The sequence below is a fragment of the Garra rufa genome, chromosome 11, assembly GCF_049309525.1.
Source record: "Garra rufa chromosome 11, GarRuf1.0, whole genome shotgun sequence".
Classification (NCBI taxonomy): Eukaryota; Metazoa; Chordata; class Actinopteri; order Cypriniformes; family Cyprinidae; genus Garra; species Garra rufa.
Genome location: NC_133371.1, coordinates 27727127 through 27746555, shown reverse-complemented (window position 1 = coordinate 27746555; position 19429 = coordinate 27727127). Strand labels below are relative to the sequence as shown.

Here is a 19429-nt window from a genome sequence, read left to right as displayed (position 1 = left end):
CAGCCTGGTACAAAAAGTGGTTTTAGTCTATATAGCTAATTTCACCCTTAATGTCAACTGTGAGGGGGGTGAATTTGTTTATAACTCATCTGTTTAAGTTATATTAAGCCTTAAAGTTCTGCATAATTAAGGGCGTGGCCACATGAGTGACAGGGGGATTGCCGCTGTTGTCACCACTGTCGTTCTAGGAGGATGCTGTTTCAGCAACCAGCTCCACCCACGTCCCGCCTCTTTGCCCATTTTCGATTATCCGGGAGTGACGCGCGGTGACGCGATTCCAAGATGGCGACGGCCAAATCCCGCCTACTATAGGCTTCAAAATCACTCTTCAGAAACCTACGTGTGACGTCACGGACACTACATCCATATTTTTTACAGTCTATGGTTTATATCCTATTTCTGAGAAAAAAAGCCAGAATTGGGAAATGAAAACAACTGCGAGGGAAAAAGTAAGAACTGGGAGATAAAAAGGTCACGATTACCTTTTTTTTTTTTTTTTTATTCAGTGGCAGAAATGGGCTTCCATGGAAATTGCTTATTTACGACAGTAGATTCTGCAAGGTGTGCTGTATGAAAACTTACAGTATGACCACAATTCTATATTGTATGAAATCATCAATATTTCTATGGATCATTTTCAGTATTGAATAAAATAGAAAATATTAATTAATATATAATAATTATTAATTAATAATTATTAATTAATAAATAAGGAATTTTTTATATATATATTTAAATATTTATAACCACTCTTGAAGGGAGCTATTAAGTTTCCTAAATTGTAAAACAAATGTCACGATGTAAACGTAACTGTGATGGCATAAAATGACGCTAGGTTTTGGAACAGAGCAAGTGTCTTATGTTTCATAACTGGTCAAGATATTTTTTAATGAGTGGTCAAGTTCTATTGGTTTTATTAATTGAATCTTATCAATGCTGCTCTAGGTGCAAAGCTTCTTAAGGGGATGGATGTGTCGGCGAAAGTGGAAGACCATCATTCAGGACTACATCCGTTCGCCACATGCAGAGAGCATGAGAAAGAGGAACCAAGTTGTCTTCAGCATGCTGGAAGCAGAGGCCGAGTATGTCCAACAGCTCCACATCCTTGTCAACAACTTCTTGAGACCGCTTCGCATGGCTGCCAGTTCCAAGAAACCACCCATAACTCATGATGATGTCAGCAGCATATTCCTCAACAGGTAAACACCAGTTTCAACTAGAAATAACCTGCATTCGTAGCAGGAGAAATATTTCAAATGAGTTCATTTAGATGGAAAATTGAGTGTATTGATGTCTTTCCGTGGTTGAAATAAAATATGTTCTGATGTTCATTCTTGTTATTTTGTGCTTTAAGTAAAGACGATCGGTTCAGGTGTCAGTTGATCTAATAAGGCAATACAGTGATCTCTCAAGACACATTAACGAGCCACAAAAAGGTGTTTCTTTAGTACTGACCTGAATAAGTTATTTCACATAAAAAAAGTTTACATATAGTCCACAAGAGAACATAATAGTTGAATTAATAAAAAATGACCCCGTTCAAAAGTTTACAAAAACTTGATTCTAAATACTGTGTTGTTACCTGAATGGTCCGCAGCTGTTTTTTTTTTTTTGTTTGTTTGTTTTTTAGTGATAATTGTTCATGTATGATTTTGAGATCCGTTTTTTCACACGGAGGACAACTCATATGCAACTATTACAGAAGGTTCAAATGCTCACTGATGCTCCAGAAGGAAAAATTATGCATTTAGAGCCAGGGGATGAAAACTTTTGAACGTAATGAAGATGTGTACATTTTTCTTATTTTGCCTAAATATCATATTTTTTTCATTTAGTACTGCCCTTCAGAAGCTACAGAAGATACTTACACGTTTTCCAGAAGACATAAGTTAAATTTACCCTGATCTTCAAATTCAAAAAGCACTTCTTAATGCATTGTTTTTCCTTCTGAAACATCAGTGAAGGCTTTAACCTTCTGTAATAGTTGCATATGAGTCCCTCAGTTGTCCTCAGTGTGAAAAGATGGATTTTAAAATCATACAGTCATTGTTGTCCAAAGAATTTGTGGGACCTGAAGGATTTTTCTGAAGAGCAGCGGGCAGTTTTAACTGTTCAGGACAAACAAGGGACTCATGAACAACTATCACTAAACAAACAAACAAACAAAAAACATCTGTGGATCATTCGAGTATTAAAGGGTCCCATATTGTCAAAATCGAAATTTCCTGGCTTTTTTCATGATAACTGAGGTCTAGGAGCTATGTAACTACCATATGAGTTTCAAAACAGTCAATCCACAGTAAACTGCACACAGCCTGCTTTAAGTAGCTGTTCATTTTCACGAGCCACTGTGACTTCCGTAACGATGTGACATCCGATCTACTCAGTCACCGCCTTCAGTCACCACCCCCAGCACCAATCATGTCCCACCCTCCTTTTGTCAAACCCCGAACACCATTCCATTGCTAAACAACAACAACACGAAAACAAGTCGAGAAAACCCTGTTCAGTCGACAGATGTCGAAACTACATCATTGCACAGGCTTCCGAACAACGTGAATATAAGAGACCACTGGCACGTCAACTTCAGCCTCTTTCACAAAGCGATTCCGGTAAATACACGGATAATTTTTCCCATGATTTGTTCCGGAGTTGTTTAATTTGGTTCATTCACAGTTGTTTTCCGGAATCTGTACGTGCTTTACACACAACCCATAAAGACATGTGACATTTGGATGTGAGATGTAATGCGACGCGTACATTTCACTGAACTTAAACTAACCTGACAAACAATCTGTGCTTCTGCGCTGATAGTGAGGAGCTCCCTGATCGCTGCTTCATTCCACTTTGCACGTACTTTTTCTTCGTGAAGAGTCGCATGATAACGTGCATCTTCACTACAACACTGCCTTTATGGTTCTGGCTTTTGTTCACACAGCGCTCGTTCCCGTAATTTTCCGGAATCAGCGCGCATTGTGAAAGGGGCTTTACTAAAGCAACAGTTATGTAGCTTACTGCATTCAGTGTTTGAAAAAGAAAAAAACATTAATGATCATTTTGAAATATCCTGTTGAGTTCCACCAAGCCACAGCAGGCTAGTCTCTGGGCTAGGCTACAGCATACATGACCGTAGTTACTTGTCGTTGGCCTGGCTGTGTGACACTCAGAAAACAGCAGGCCAATCAGAAGAGAGGCTCATGAATATTAATTAGATGGGCCAAAATCGACCTGTTCTTGACAAAGCTCCTAAAAAAGGAGCTGTAAAAATATATTGAGATGGATTTTGGCACTTATACCCCAAATATATATTCTTAAGGACATCAACAACTAAAAAAAAACTCCAGAAATGTGTGCAATATGGGACCTTTAAAAATCAAGTGTATGTAAACTTTTGAACGGGTCATTTTAATAAATTCAACTATTATTTTCTCTTGTGGACTATATGTAAACCTATTTTATGTGAAATTCTTATTCAGGTCAGTACTAAATAAAAAATAACATGCATTTGTATTAGGGATGCACCGATCCGTATCGGCCGATCACTTTTGTCAGTAAAGCCGGTTCTGTAATCAGCGGTAAATGCCATCAGGTGCGTGATTTCACGTTGAGCCGTATATACTACACACAGCCGTTGTTCACTGACGAGCTGCGCACATTCACACTGATAATGAACATTGATTTGCGCCTGATTGCACCTGATGGCATTTACCGCTGATTACAGAACCGGCTTTACTGACAAAACGCGCAAGCATGATCGGCCGATTCGGATCGGTGCATCCCTAATTTGTATGATCCCCCTTATTTTAGTAAAATAATTAACATTTAGTAGATTTTTTAAACGATTTTTTCTGTGTGTTTGTTTATATAAATGCTACCCTGGTCAGCATACAGTAAACATTTAAAAAATCTTACAGGAACAATTAAACGCTTACGTTGTTGTTTACATGTCCTGTTTGTTTTTCAGCGAAACCATAATGTTTCTGCATCAGATATTCTACCAAGGGTTGAAAGCTCGAATAGCAAGCTGGCCAACATTAGTCCTGGGTGAGTGCACTGCCAGAGTGTTTGGCAACCAACAGCAAAGAACATTCTGTAGACCCCTCAAACTGCAAGCTAGCTTTTTCAAAAGCTGCCACAGATCTGAGGCCCAATCGCACTGACTTTGATCTTCCTTCCTGTCCTTCAGCCGACCTATTTGACATCCTGTTGCCCATGCTGAACATCTACCAGGAGTTTGTACGCAACCACCAGTACAGTTTGCAGATCTTGGCCCACTGCAAGCAGAACCGCGACTTCGACAAGCTGCTTAAACAGTATGAAGCCAAGCCTGACTGTGAGGAGCGCACGCTGGAGACGTTCCTCACTTACCCCATGTTCCAGGTGACCATCATTTTTCATGCAGGCTTTTATTTTAACACGGTTTGCTTTTTTAGTCCCTTAAAATGATGTTTTCTAGTGTATTTTGGTCCATAATAGCTTTTTTCTGATACGGTAAGCAGTTTTCATGTAATCTAGACTAGCAAGGTCTACTTTGGGCTTTGCAGCGTTGGTAATAAATGTGCTGATGAGTGATAGAGCTCCCCTCTAAGCCTTCTCTGCAAGAATACAGTGCACACAGCGAAGTTTTGTTTGAATTTCCATGCGTGCACATGACTAAGTGTGGATATGATGAGTGTGTTTGTAGCAGAAGGCAAAAAAAAATCGAAAACTACCCTCCTGTCTGACATTATGACATGTGTTTCTTGTCTGGCAGATTCCTCGTTACATACTGACCCTCCATGAGCTGTTAGCGCACACACCACACGAGCATGTGGAGAGAAACAGCTTGGATTATGCCAAGTCAAAGCTGGAAGAGCTTTCCAGGTACATCACAATGTGCCTCCAGCACACCCTTCCATGACCATGTGTCAACATTGCTATGTCATTTCTCACTACTCACAGGTTATGGGCCTCATTCATGAAAAAGAAGAATGATGCTGTAAATCGTTCCTAAAACCAGATTGTCGAATCAAATCATTTGGTAAATGCTATATCTGAAGTTAAAGAGTGTAATTTCCTACCACTATTGGCACCAAATGGATCTGCAGTCTGTTTGCGCAACCCGACTGCACTGAACATAATACCATGGCGCCAGTTTGAGGCAGGACTATTTGTTTGTCCAAGGGTTTTTTCAGTGGTTTTCAAAGTGTTTTATAATTTTAGTTTATTTAGTGTTTTATTTATCATTATCATTTAAGTGACATTTTCTTAAATTTACCATATTGTTATTGCGTCTAAAATTAAAAATAATTAGTGGCCATTTTTATTCGATTTTGCTTATTTTTGGAGACAGGAAATAATTTTTTTTTAAATAATAATATAATAAAACACAACATAATGTAATATAATACAATGTAATATTATATGATATAATATAGTGATTTTTGAGACATGAAAATATAGTTTTAAATATAATATGTTTTAAATTATTGATTCAAATATGTAATATACAAATATGTGATAAATCTTTTTTCATTTTATGGTTTGGAGTCAGAAAAATGTAGTTTAAAATATATTTATATACTTTATTTTAAAATACATAAGTATGCAATATATAAATTGATCAAAGTAATTTGTGGCCACTTTCATTTGAGTTTACTTATTTTTGGAGACATGAAAATATAGTTTTAAATAATATAGTATAATAATTTTAGTTATTTAATACAGTTTTAAATATAATAATATAATATGTTTTACATTATTTATCAAAATATGTAATATACAAATTAATAAAATAATTTTGTGGCCATTTTATTTGATTTAAGTTCTTTCTGGAGACCTGAAAATATAGTTGTAAATATAATATATAAAAATTGTATTTATGTAAATTATGCAAATATACAAATTAATAAAATTATAATTTGTAGCCTTTTTTTGTTTTTGAGACATAAAAATATAGATTTCAATATAGTAATTTTTTATTAAAATATGAAATATATAAATTAATAAAAGTAATTTGTGGCAATTTGTATTTGATTTCAGTTCATTTTGGAGACATAAAAATATTGTTTTAAATATTTTAATATAAAATGTTTTAAATTATTTATTAAAATATACAGATTAATACAATTAATTTGTGACCATTATTATTTGATTTTAATTCTTTAATTCTTTTTCATCTTTATTAAATTATGTCATATACAAATTTTAGGGGGGGGGGGGGGGGTTAGACATAAAAATATGAATTTCTGTATAATAATATAAAATGATTTATTGAAATATGCAATTAATATAATTAATTTGTACCCATTTATATTTTATTTTAGTTATTTTTGGAGAGATGAAAATCTAGTTTTAAATATAATAATATAAAATGTTTTAAATTATTTATTAAAATATGTAATATACAAATTAAATAAATACATTTGTGGCCGTTTAATTAGATTTTATGTAGTTTGGAGTCGTGAAAATTTAGTTAAAAATATATGAATATACTATATTTTAAAATACATCATAATATGCAGTATATTAATTGATAAAATTAGTATCAAAATCAAAATTCTCACAGATTAATTTTAGTTTCAGTGAAATAAAAAAACATCACACTGGTTTTTCACTTTCATTCAGTGTTTCAGTCATTTTTTCCCATTTATTTATAATATATTTTTTTAATTTAACAGTAATATCACTGTTTAAAAAACATTTGCAAATATCTATGTTATTAAAAAGGTTTTACAGCTGTGAGTGCTAAAATATTGTACCTCCACAGAATCATGCACGATGAGGTTAGCGAGACGGAGAACATTAGGAAGAACCTCGCTATCGAGCGTATGATCGTGGAGGGCTGTGAGATTCTCCTAGACACCAGCCAGACCTTTGTGAGACAAGGTGAACTCCCAACACACACACAAATCCTCCTGAGCACTCTGCAGAAAGGGGCCACAGATCCCTGATAAGAAGACGCTTGGATTCTCCTTTCCTTCTGTTCTTTTCTGCAAACTGTCACTCTTGTCACCTCTTATTGTCAAGCCCCCCACCTCCCTCTTCTCCCCTTCCCACTCCAAGGCTTTTCTGGGCTGCCCTCTTTTCCCTGCCAGCACAAAGCGGAGCGTTAACTCAAAGGATTGGGCGCCCTAATCCTGCTAGTCTCCGTAGAGCACAGTGTGTTCAAAGACCAGACCAACTCTTTCATTTCCAAGTGTAATCACATTTTTACCAGTCAAACCTGCTGTTGAGCCCGGGATCGGAAATGTCACTGATGCGCCGCAGGATACGAAGACGCGAGGAAACTGATAAGAGTCTGATGATAAGAACATATGTCAATCCAGTATTTCCCCCTGTGCTGGCGTAGTATTTGTCTGCTCTGCGTTTCCTAGATTTACCTGCAGAGCTAACGCATCCTGCCTCTACATGCATGTTTTTCAGGATCTCTGATACAAGTGCCCATGAGCGAGAAGGGCAAGATCACCCGTGGACGACTGGGCTCTCTGTCTCTGAAGAAGGAGGGAGAGAGGCAGTGTTTCCTCTTCTCCAAACATCTGATTATCTGCACTCGAGGCTCCGGAGGAAAGCTGCACCTCACCAAGGTGAAGCCTTATGCACTTCATTAATACGCAATCTCAAAAAGTACACACTAGGATGAGGTGGTATGAAGATATGTATTGTAGGACTGTTGCTGTTTCAGCACATATTTTTCATTATTTTGTTTTCATTCTTAGGAGAATGAAAGTAGTATGAGATTATCAAAGTACTTGAAGTAACTTCTCTTAGATTTGTTAGATTTTTACTTAAGTTGCAGAAATAGACATTGTAAGTAAAATATAATAAAATAATGATGAAAATCATCTAAAATTAATAGAGTAAAAGAAAATATGAAATGATCTATTATTATTATTATTATTATTATTATTATTTTATTTCCAAGTGCCAATGCACATTTAGAAAAAAAATATATAATTATTATTATTTATTTATTTATTTATTTATTTATTTATTTATTATTATTATTATTATTATTATTATTATTATTATTATTATTATGCCACATGGAATAATTATATATATATATATATATAACATCAGATTAATAGTCTATAATTATAGTAATAATAATAATAATAATAATTTAAGTATGCTAAATAGGCATTGCCACATGGAAATGAAAGAATACAATATTAATTATCTTATTAATCAATTAAATAACAACAACAATAAATTATGGTAAATATAATACAATTATGCTAAATATGCATTGTCACTTGAAAATAAATAAATAAATAATAGATTATGAATTATCTTATAATAATAAGAAGAAGAATAAAATTATGCTAATTATAATAGTAATATTATAGTATAACATTCAAAAAATATTTTTGAGATTAAGTAACTTTTATTAGATTTGATAAGATTTTAATTCACTTTGCCAAATGGAAAGAATAGAAGAAGAAGAAGAAGAAGAAGAAGAAGAAGAAGAAGAAGAAGAAGAAGAAGAAGAAGAAGAAGAGAATTGTGCTAAATAGGCATTGCCAGTTTGAAATAAAATAATAAATAATAGAATATTAATTATCTTATTAATCAATTAAATAACAACAGCAACAACAATCATAACTAGAAGCTAAAGTTCGATAACAAACTTTAAATGTTGGCTTGGAGAGCCAACCCGGGCAGCGTTGGGGCAAAAGAGCCAGAGCACTTGTGTGTCCGGCGTTCTCGAGCTGCCCCGCTGCGAAAATGTGCCCTTGCTATTTCATATTCTAATAAAAATGCCTACTATGACAACAGGTTCAACAGAGTTTGCTAGCTGGATGTGAAATAATTATTTTACTGTTTTATATGCTTTTAATTTTTTGCCCTGTTTGCTATTTCAAAGTGCTGTGATCTAAATGAAACACTGTAAAAATAGTCTTTGAATTGAGATCTTGAGGATTAGTTATCTTGTGGCGTCCTCTTGTGGACAACATTACCATTATTGCCTTCATCTCTGAATCATATTGACATTGCATAGTTTTCATTATATATTGATTCTTGTTAGAGCAATAAATAAATGCATACGTACATACATACATAAAAGAAGCCAAGACAAATTACCGATTTTCTGTTTTTTAAGGAGTAACACTGAAGACAGAAAGCAGAATGCGGTCGCTTTAATGTTGAAATCCAATATAATGATCCACATCCGATTTATTTCTCAACAGTTTATGTTCACTTGAGACGTAAACAACTGTTTTCGATTATATTCGTTAAGCTATTATGTCTTTTGAAATGATCTTGTCTGTGTTTATCCGAGAGAAGCCTTTGTTATTGGCAGAAGCGAGGATTAATGCAGTTCGGAAAGCGTGCGCCAAAGCCGCGACGCGTTGCTGTGCAGTTGAGCACTAAAGCACAAATAAGCAAACATATTACCTTTTTAATACATGACCCTACTATATTATGTTGAATCGCTGGAGTGTTTGTATTTAAATGGCTTTAAAAGACATTCAAATTATGTCTTTGTGAACACGGACGAAGAAATGGCAGTTGTGACGCCCATGTTAGTTAAACACATGAAACAGCTCATTTGCACTCAATGTAGCTCTTTAAAATGTTCTTCTATTTTTATTGTGTACAATCGCTGGAGTGTTTTTATTTAAATGCTTTTAAAAGACGTTCAGTCATGTATAGTTCGCAGACGGGGAGCTCATGTCTGTATAACACACTCGTTGAAGACAGCGCTTTAAGTTTGAAATAAAACAGCTCACAAACGCCTGAATTTACGTCTTGATGTGTTTTAATGGGTGGATTGACTTAAATCGCTGGAATATTTGAATTTTAAAGCCGGTTAGTTTCGTGCAAATTATGTAGTTTTGTGGGCACGTAAACAGAATGTACGCGCTGAAGTAGAGCTTTCGGTTTGTTTAAAAATTTATAATAAATAAACTGTAAGTCTGATCAGTCTAAAAAGATATAGCAATCTCGTGGTCAGGGCCCAGGTCTCTGCCAAGTTTGGGGTTTGTGGCATTAAAGGCCTAGGAGGAGTAGCGTATGGAAAATTTAGTCTCAGAAGAATAATAATAAGTTTAAATAGCATAACAGTATAACAACAACAATAATAATAATAAAATTATGCTAAATATGCATTGCCACTTGGAAATAAATAATAATAATATAATAAATATGAAAGTTATTATATAAATAATAAAATAAATTAATAATAAATCTAGCATGAAATTAATAGACTTTAATAATAATAATAATATTAATAATAATAACAATATTAATATAATTATGCTAAATAGGCATTGCCACTTGGAAATAATTTAATAAATAATAGAATATGAATTACTGTACCTTATTAATTAAATAACAACCACAATAATAATAATAATAAATCATGCTAAATAATATAATATAATTATTCTAAATATGCATTGCCACTTGGAAATAAAATTTTGAAGAAATAAAGAAATAAATATTAATTATCTTATATTAATAGTATTATTAATAATAATAAAATATTAAAAAATTACATTAACAACAATAATAACAATAATAATAATAATACATGTTTAATTAATGACCAGCACATCATCTTTTTGAAAATATTTGTAAACCTTTTAAACATTTAAATATTTTATTTTACTTTATCTATACACCATGTAGTGCAGTATGAATTGTAATAATTAAAATTATAATTATAGAGGCATAATTCAAATAAATATTTTTGGGGAAAAAAATGGTTATTTATTTACATTGTTCCTGAATTTCTTAGGGGATTTTTGATTGTATCGGGTTCCTTGTTAAACCAGTGAAATGTTATGTTGTGCCCAGAAAATGATGATTACCACCTTTAGCCGACTGTAATTTTACCACATTCAATAATCCACTATTGCTCTTGGTCTTTGGGGAAATTCAAGAAGGAGATCATCACAGTAATCACTGTTTTAGTACGGCCACTATTGATTCTTTGATAGATACTCAGAGCAAGTCTGACTGTTGCTTGTCTCTGGATTTCAGAATGGAGTGGTGTCGCTCATTGACTGCACACTGATAGAGGAACCAGAGGGCACAGATGACGAGTGTACGTATCAAAACTCTTGATTTAATCTTAAATATACCATAAAAGATGGTTCACATTTGACACTGATAAGAGACTTCTGGACATACCAGCTTTTGAGAAGCATCACTCGCCTCTGATATTGGCATGTTATGGAAGTAGATCCAACCACTAATCTAATCACAACAGAACTTAACTAGACTTATTCCAGAGGATCACAAGGTTTTCGTTTTTTACTCTTCAGCCAAGTCAGACAAGAGCGGTCAAGACATGGAGCACCTGGATTTTAAGATTGTGGTGGAGCCCAAAGACAGCCAGTCCTTCACCATCATCCTGGTGGCCTCCTCACGGCAAGAGAAGTCAGCTTGGACCAGTGACATCAGCCAGGCACGTCTGCTCACATCAGATAACATGAGTGATCCACGCAGCCTTGGGCAAGACATTCGCCTTTTACTCACGTCCTGTGGTTCAAATACTGTCCTCACGCTCTTTTCTCTCTTTCTCTTGCTCACTCTTTACTACAGTGCATAGATAATATTCGTTGCAATGGTCTGATGATGAACGCCTTTGAGGAGAACTCTAAAGTCACTGTGCCACAGATGATCAAGTAAGCGCTTCTTCTCACACTGGAAGTCACTATGCTTTTCCAACATAGAAATGTCTATAAAACATTTGTTCACAGTCGTACATCAACTTTGTATTTTAGTGGAACTTGACACATTTTGAAAAAGCTTTATAACTCCGAACTTCGTACCGATTGGAAGCTGTATATATGTGCGCTCATGTATTTTTAATGCAATATACTGATATACAGTTTACAGGTCAAAAGTTTACATCCTCCTTTGAGAATCTGTAAAATGTTTGTTGTTTTACCAAAATAAGAGGGATCATACAAAATGCATGTTTTTGTTTATTTAGTACTGACCTAAATAAGATATTTTACATAAAAGATGTTTACATATAGTCCGCAAGAGAAAATATTAGTAGAAAAAATGACCCTATTCAAAAGTTTACATACACTTGATTCCCTGAATGATCCACAGCTGTGTTTTTTGTTTAGTGATAGTTGTTCATGAATTCCCTGTTTGTCCTAAACAGTTAAACTGCCAGCTGTTCTTCAGAAAAATCCTTTAAGTCCCACAAATTCTTTGGTTTTCCAACATTTTTCTGTATTTAAACCTTTTCCAAGAATGACTGTATGATTTTGAGATCCATCTTTTCACACTGAGGACAACTAAAGGACTCATATGCAACTATTACAGAATGTTCAAACGCTCACTGATGCCACAGAAGGAAAAAACATGCATTAAGAGCCGGGGGCTCTATTTGAATTTAAAGATCAGGGTAAATTTAACTTATTTTGTCTTCTGAAGGGCAACTTGTTTCTTTCTTTCTTTTTTTTTTTTTTTTTTGCCTAAATATTTATTTATTTATTTTTTAGTACTGCCCTTCAGAAGGTACAAAAGACACTTACATGTTTCCCAGAAGACAAAATAAGTTAAATTTACCCTAATAATATCAAATTAACTCTTAACGCATGTTTTTTCCATCTTGAGCATCAGTGAGTGTTTGAATCTTCTGTAATAATTGCATATGAGTCCCTCAGTTGTCATCAGTGTAAAAAGATGGACCTCAGAATCATACAGTCATTGTTGGAAAGGGTTCAAATATACAAAAATGCTGAAAAAGAATTTGTGGGACTTGAAGGCAGTTTGACTTGGCCATATTTCAATTTTTTTTTATCTCTGAAGTTTTTTTTTTAATTTCAAACATGATTATAAAGCTATATAGTGATGCTTTGTAAATATGCAAATCACAACTAGTAATCTGTGTCACGTGTTTAGGTCTGATGCCAGTCTGTACTGTGATGACGTGGATATCCGCTTCAGTAAGATGATGAACTCCTGCAAGGTGTTGCAGATCCGCTATGCCAGCGTGGAACGCCTGCTGGAGAGGTTGACTGACCTGCGCTTCCTCTCCATCGACTTCCTCAACACCTTCCTGCACTCCTACCGTGTGTTCACCAGCGCAGACGTAGTCCTTGACAAACTCATCACCATATACAAGAGGCCTATCAGCGCCATACCAGCCCGGTGAGCCACACTGACTTTATTTTGGAATACAGAAGATGAGATCACAGTTGTTTTTTTTTTGTTGTTGCAAATAGGGCTTGATAACCCAAAACTGAAAATTCTGTCAGTAGTTACTCACCCTCATGTCATTCCAAGCCTGTAAGACCTTCATTCATCTTCAGAACACAAATTAAGATATTTTTGATGAAATCCAAGAGCTTTCTGACCCTGCATAAACAGCAACGCAAATGACACGTTCAAGGCCCAGAAAGGTACTAATGACATTGTTAACATAGTCCATTTGTTATCAGTGGATCAAGTGTAATGTTATGAGGCTACAAGAATACTTTTTGTGCACAAAGAAAACAAAAATAAAGACTTTATTCAACAATTTCAATGTCCTTACTATGATGTCCTTACTATCTTTCTGGGTCTTGAATGTGGTAGTTGTGTTGCTGTCTATGCAGGGTCATAATTTTTACTGTCATATGTTCAATGTCACATGATCATATGTCAGATACATTTTAGGTCAAAAGTCAACATACACCTTGCGGAATCTGCAAAATGTTAATTATTTTACCAAAATAAAAGGGATCATATATAGTGCATGCTATTTCTTAATTAGTATAGACCTGAATAAGATATTTAACTTAAAAAACGTTTACCTATAGTCCACAAGAGAAAATAATAGTTGAATTCATAAAAATGAATCCATTCAAAAGTTTACATACACTCGATTCTGAATACTGTGTTGTTACTAAGTGCTTTGCCAAGTGATAGTTGTTCATGAGTGCCTTGTTTGTCCTGAACAGATAAACTGCCTGTTGTTCTTCAGAAAAATCCTTCAAGTCCCACAAATTATTTGGTTTTTCAGCATTTTTGTATGTTTGAACCCTTTCCATCAAAGGCTGTATGATTTTGAGATCCATCTTGAGGACAACTGAGGACAACGGAGGGACTCATATGCAACTTACAGAAGGTTCAAACACTAACTGATGTCACAGATGTCATAGTCATTGTTGGAATGGGTTCAAATACACAAAAATGCTGAAAAACCAAAGAATTTGGAAGGATTTTTCTGAAAAACAGAGGGCAGTTGAACTGTTCAGGACAAACAAGAGACTCATGAACAGCTATCACAAAAACACAAACAAAAAAACAGCTGTGGATCATTCAGGTAACAGCACAGTATTAAGTATCAAGTGTATGTAAACTTTTGAACAGGGTCATTTTTATAAATTCAGCTATTATTTTATCTATTTCAACTATTCTATCTTATTCAGGTCAGTACTATATAAAAAAAAATATGCATTTTGTACAGTATGATCCCTCTTATTTTGGTAAAATAATTAACAGTTTGCAGATTCTGCAAGGTGTATGTAAACTTTTGACCTCAACTGTATATAATGCACATGCAGCACTTCATTAGCAGCAAGCCTTTCCTTTGCTGGATTTGTGTTTTCATGTGAGAGAGAATGAGCAGAAAAAACGATTCGGTGTGATAGGAGAGAGGTATAGTGAGAGTGAGCGAGCGTCTGCGTGCGTACGGGATAAAAGGAGAGAAAAGAGAGCGAAATAGAGAGAAAGCCAAAGGGGAAGGGAGTGAGATGTGCTGGAGTTGCTAAAGGCTTGCGAGAGGTCACACTAATGTGTGTCACCCGGCTCTATGTATGTGTGTGTTCTGCTGGAAACAGCAGTAATTGGGCCCTGCTTCATCGCCTGCGTGCCTGCCTGACTGAAGCATCTCAGCGGGGCTCTGTCGCCATCACCTTAGCAACCGGCCACTCTGCTGCAGGACCCCACCCTCCGCCCGTGCCGCATCTGCGAGATGAAATATTTAGTGTGCACGTTTTGCAGCCAGAGCGGCCTCTCTCACTCCCTCTCTCTCTCTTTCGCATGCGCGCTGTATTTTCGTCTTGCTTTTCTGCGTCTCCTCCTCCGGTTGGCTCCGGAGACGGAGATCCAGGCAAATCGGTAAGAGCCGGGGACCTCCCACACACCCACTGCCTGTAGCACCCACTCTCCCCTGGGCAGACTGCATGGCTGTGATGCCTCCCCAGACCTCCCCCGCTCAGCTGCCCTGCCTCAGCTCCAACGGTCACCCAGACTGTCATAAGAGGGGCTATTTCTGTGCAGGCATGACGTGTAGGGGTGGCTCGATGTGTGGGAAAGCTTCTCTGCAATGCTCTCCAACCTTATAGAGAGATGTGAAGAGTAGGCTGTTTATGCTCCGCAGAGACGCTTTTCTCTGTCAGCGCATAAACCCTTAGCACGCCGCGCGGCGTTGGGAAGCCATTATCAGCTAAATCATGAGCTGCAATGAGAGGCAAATACGTAACGGTTGTCTTTTTGTAGACTAGTGATCCTCTGATGGTGGTTTTCTAAATCTGCGCTCTTTTAAAGCTGAAACATATTATGTAGTGACAGGAGTGACACTACTGCATCAGTATACTTTCATGAACGTGCGTCAAAGACACACGGAAGAGATGAAATTGTTAAATAAAGTAATTATTTTTGTTTTCTTTTTGCACAAAAAGTATTCTCGTAGCTTTATAACATTACAGTTGAACCACTGTCACATGGACTATTTTAACAATGTTCTTACTACCTTTCTGGGCCTTGAACGTGGTAGTTTCATTGCTGTCTATGGAGGGTCAGAAATCTCTCAGATTTCATCAAAAAGCTTGTCTGTAGTGACACTAAATTGAAAATAATGTTTTCAGACAGGTTTACATTGGTCAGAGTGTTACTTCACATTGATCTTCAAACAAACAGCTCTTTGAGGTTCATTTAAAATGACTAACTTGCTTAAGCAATCATCTGAGTGAATAGTTTGGTCACATGAAATGAGACAAAGTCTTTGTCATTTTTATTTATTGAGCATGTTTTACTGTGTTTTTTAATATTTATGTATTTATTTGATCATAATTTTACATATTTGTGATATGTGTCTATTATTATTTTATTTCATTATCTTGTATCTAAATATTGAGCTGGAATGACAAAGTATTGAAAAAACATTAAAAAAAATATAAAAATAGATTTAAAAATATTAACAGTAGTATTTAAAGGTTTGGGTTTAGTAAGAACTCTTACGCTCACTAAACAGTCTCTTATGCTCAGCAAGTTTGCATTTATTTGATCAAAAATACAGTAAAAAACAGTAATAGTACAAACAATTATTACAATTTGAAATAACTGTTTTCTATTTGAAAATATGTTCAAATGTAATTTATTCCTGCGATGGCAAATGTGAATTTTCTGCAGCCATTGTTCCAGTTTTCATTGTCACATGTTCCTTTGGAAATCATTATAAAAAGCTATTTTGGTGAAACATTTATTATTATTGTCAAAATTGAAAACAGTTGTGTTACTTAATGTTTTTTGTGAAAAGTGTCATATGTTTCTTTCAGGATTCTTTAATAAATATAAAGTTCAAAAGTACAGCATTTATTTTAAATACAAAAAATATAAATATTATTACTGTCACATTTGATTAATTTAATGCACCCTTGCTGAATACAAATACAAATATTACATTATTTAATTTTTTTTTTAAAAGAATTAAAATTTTCAAATATACAGTCGAGTCAACCCAAAAATTATTCAGACAACGGATATAATTTTTTATATTTTTTTACTAGTGGGTGCAGGACACTATAGTTCATTTATGTAAGTGAGATAGCAAAATAAAGTAAACTGTAACATATCATACCCAAAAAGTCTTCATACAGTGGACTATGAGTAAAATTGATTTTTTTAAAAATTGGACCAAAAATTTTATTTTTTAATTTTTTTTTTCAATTCGTGACACTTTGACCTGACCAAGTTTTGTTACATAACTTTCTATCAAAGTTATCTGACATTATCAAGATGAATTTGTTCTGACACAGTTTAACTTTAGTTGAGTTCTTGTCCTATTGTATTACCATTTTTTAAACCATAGCAAATAAACCATGATAGTGTGAGAAATTTTAAAGGTCTCTGAATAAATTTTGGTTTGACTGTAATTCATTTGTGATTATCGAGATGAATTTGTTCTGACACAGTTTAACTCTTGAGTTCTAGTCATATTTTATTACCATTTTTAAACCATAGCAAAAAAACTGTGATTATGTGAGAATTGTTGACGCTGTCTGAATAAATTTTGGTTTGACTGTAGCAAATTTGTACTATATTTTACCTTTAAATTTCTTTTTATCTGAAATTACACATCCATATTTGACACCCTCGGGAGGTTTAAATCAAGTCAACATGGTCATTAAATTCAACTCCCCCTCCTGCTCTTTTTGACACATAGATCCCTGGAGCTGTTTTTCGCGAGCAGCCAGAACAACAAGCTCCTCTACGGAGAGCCACCGAAGTCGCCCCGTGCCAGCCGCAAGTTCTCCTCCCCGCCTCCGTTGGCCATCACCAAGACCTCGTCCCCCAACCGCCGCCGCAAACTGTCCCTCAACATCCCCATCATCACCGGTGGGAAGGCTCTGGACCTGGCTGCCCTTAGCTGTTCCTCCAATGGCTATGCAAGCATGTACTCCACCATGTCCCCTTTCAGCAAGACCACGCTGGACATCAACAAGCTCTACGTGTCCAGCCCCATCACCAGCAAGATTCCTGACGAGGGCGAAAGCAAGGCAGACAAGGCTGATGAGGTTTCGCTGTGCAAACAGGGTGAGCTCACACTGCAAATTAATTCACCATTTCAATAACAGCATAAACTAAAAACACAGTGCTTAAAATATATTCTTAACTGAATATTTGAATATATATGTATGTGTGTGTGTGTGTGTGTGTGTGTGTGTGTGTGTGTGTGTGTGTGTGTTTATATGTGACCCTGGACCACAAAACCAGTCTTAAGTAGCACAGGTATATTTGTAGCAGTAACCAACAAAACATTGTATGGGTCAAAATTATCGATTCTTCTTTTATGCCAAAAATCATTAGGAAATTAAGTAAAGATCACGTTCCATGAAGATATTTTGTAAATTTCCTATCGTAAATATATCAAAACGTAATTTTTGATTAGTAATATGCATTGCTAAGAACTTCATTTGGATGATTTTCTCAGTAATTCGATTTTTTTGCACCCTCCGATTCCAGATTTTCAAATTGAAACCATACATCAATAGAAAGCTTGTTTATTCAGATGATTTCAGATGATGTATAAATCTTAATTTCAAAAATTGACCCTTATGACTGGTTTTGTGGTCCAGGGTCACATATATATTGTTATAATTGAACAAACTCAACAATGTGTAGTGCTCAGACAGACTTTTGGTAGTGTTGTTTTAGTAACATTGATATTTTTATTTTTTTATTTTTTTAGATTTTTCAGTTTTTATTCTAATAGTAATTTAGTTGTATATTTTATCATTTTTATTATTTTTGTCTTTTTTGTATTCTGTTATTAGGTTTTAGTTTATAGTTTACAGTTTTCTTTTTTTCTTTTCAGTAGTCGATACCAGTACCAGAGAAATTTCAGTTTCTTGACACCAATTTCAGTAGCACAGGATAAACTGTGTGCTGTTTATTAATAATATAAAATATTTTTTATAAAAAAATAAAAATGTACATGGCATTGTTTTTTTGTTTTGGTTTTTTTTTTTTTATTAGTGAATGTTTGAATATATACTTGTGTGTGTGTGTGTGTGTGTGTGTGTGTGTGTGTGTGTGTGTGTGTTTATTGTTATAATTTAACAGTGGCTTGTACCTTCAAGTACTCAGAAAGACTTTTGATGTGAAAGTGTTATTTTTGTGTTGATATTTTGAATTTGATAATAGTAATTTAATTTTGTTGTGTCCTTTATCATTTTTAAATGTTTTTTTTATTGTTTTGTATCCTTTTAGGTTTTAATGTTTTTTCAGTAGTCGATACCAGCACCAATTCACCAATTTCAGTTACACAGTAATACTAATAAATAACTAATAAAATATTCTTAATATTTATTAATAACAAACTATATAAAAAAAGAATGTACATGCCATTGTTTTTTAGGGCTTATTGGTATATTTTAACAAACTAACAATGGGTTGTACCTTCAAGTACAAGAATTTTGATAGTGTTATTTTAGTAACATTGATATGCTATTATAGTTTGTGTTCATGTTTTCATATTTTTTTTTTTTTTTTTTTTTTAGTTTTAGTGATTTTAGTACCTTACTTCATCTTAACTTAAATGAAATGAGAAATGTTGCCAGTCTGAAATAAAATACTTTTTAATGTATTTTTTATTGCAGATAATTATTTTATTTCAAGTAATTATTACTAGTGGGGTTTTTTTTTTTGTTGTTTTTTTGTTATTGAGTGAAGGATACAAACCCTTTTTTAAATATAGTATCAGCTTATA

General features: G+C 34.5%; 2 protein-coding genes across 2 annotated transcripts in view; both read left to right on the top strand.

Annotated features, from left to right (window-relative positions):
- The first annotated feature begins 951 nt into the window (after nucleotides 1-951).
- Nucleotides 952-11542, top strand: LOC141345293 (ras-specific guanine nucleotide-releasing factor 1-like). Its single transcript, XM_073850162.1, has 9 exons — nucleotides 952-1199; nucleotides 3965-4044; nucleotides 4187-4380; nucleotides 4754-4863; nucleotides 6749-6867; nucleotides 7405-7565; nucleotides 10972-11035; nucleotides 11256-11445; nucleotides 11536-11542. Exons 1-9 carry the CDS (start codon nucleotides 970-972, stop codon nucleotides 11540-11542), a joined length of 1155 nt encoding a protein of 384 aa, XP_073706263.1. The 5' UTR covers nucleotides 952-969.
- Nucleotides 11539-19429, top strand: part of LOC141345197 (ras-specific guanine nucleotide-releasing factor 1-like) — a 25699-nt gene continuing 17808 nt past the window's right edge. Inside the window, exons 1-3 of the mRNA XM_073850079.1 lie at nucleotides 11539-11618; nucleotides 12856-13104; nucleotides 17384-17754. Coding sequence (XP_073706180.1) covers nucleotides 11566-11618; nucleotides 12856-13104; nucleotides 17384-17754 — 673 coding nt within the window. The 5' untranslated portion in view covers nucleotides 11539-11565. The remainder of the gene's footprint in view (nucleotides 11619-12855; nucleotides 13105-17383; nucleotides 17755-19429) is intronic.

Coding starts and splice junctions, on each gene's coding strand:
- LOC141345293 (XM_073850162.1), top strand. CDS start 970: ATGTGTCGGCGAAAGTGGAAGACCATCATTCAGGACTACATCCGTTCG. Junction 1,200..3,964: donor AGCAGCATATTCCTCAACAG/GTAAACACCAGT, acceptor TTTGTTTTTCAG/CGAAACCATAATGTTTCTGC. Junction 7,566..10,971: donor GAAAGCTGCACCTCACCAAG/GTGAAGCCTTAT, acceptor TCTGGATTTCAG/AATGGAGTGGTGTCGCTCAT.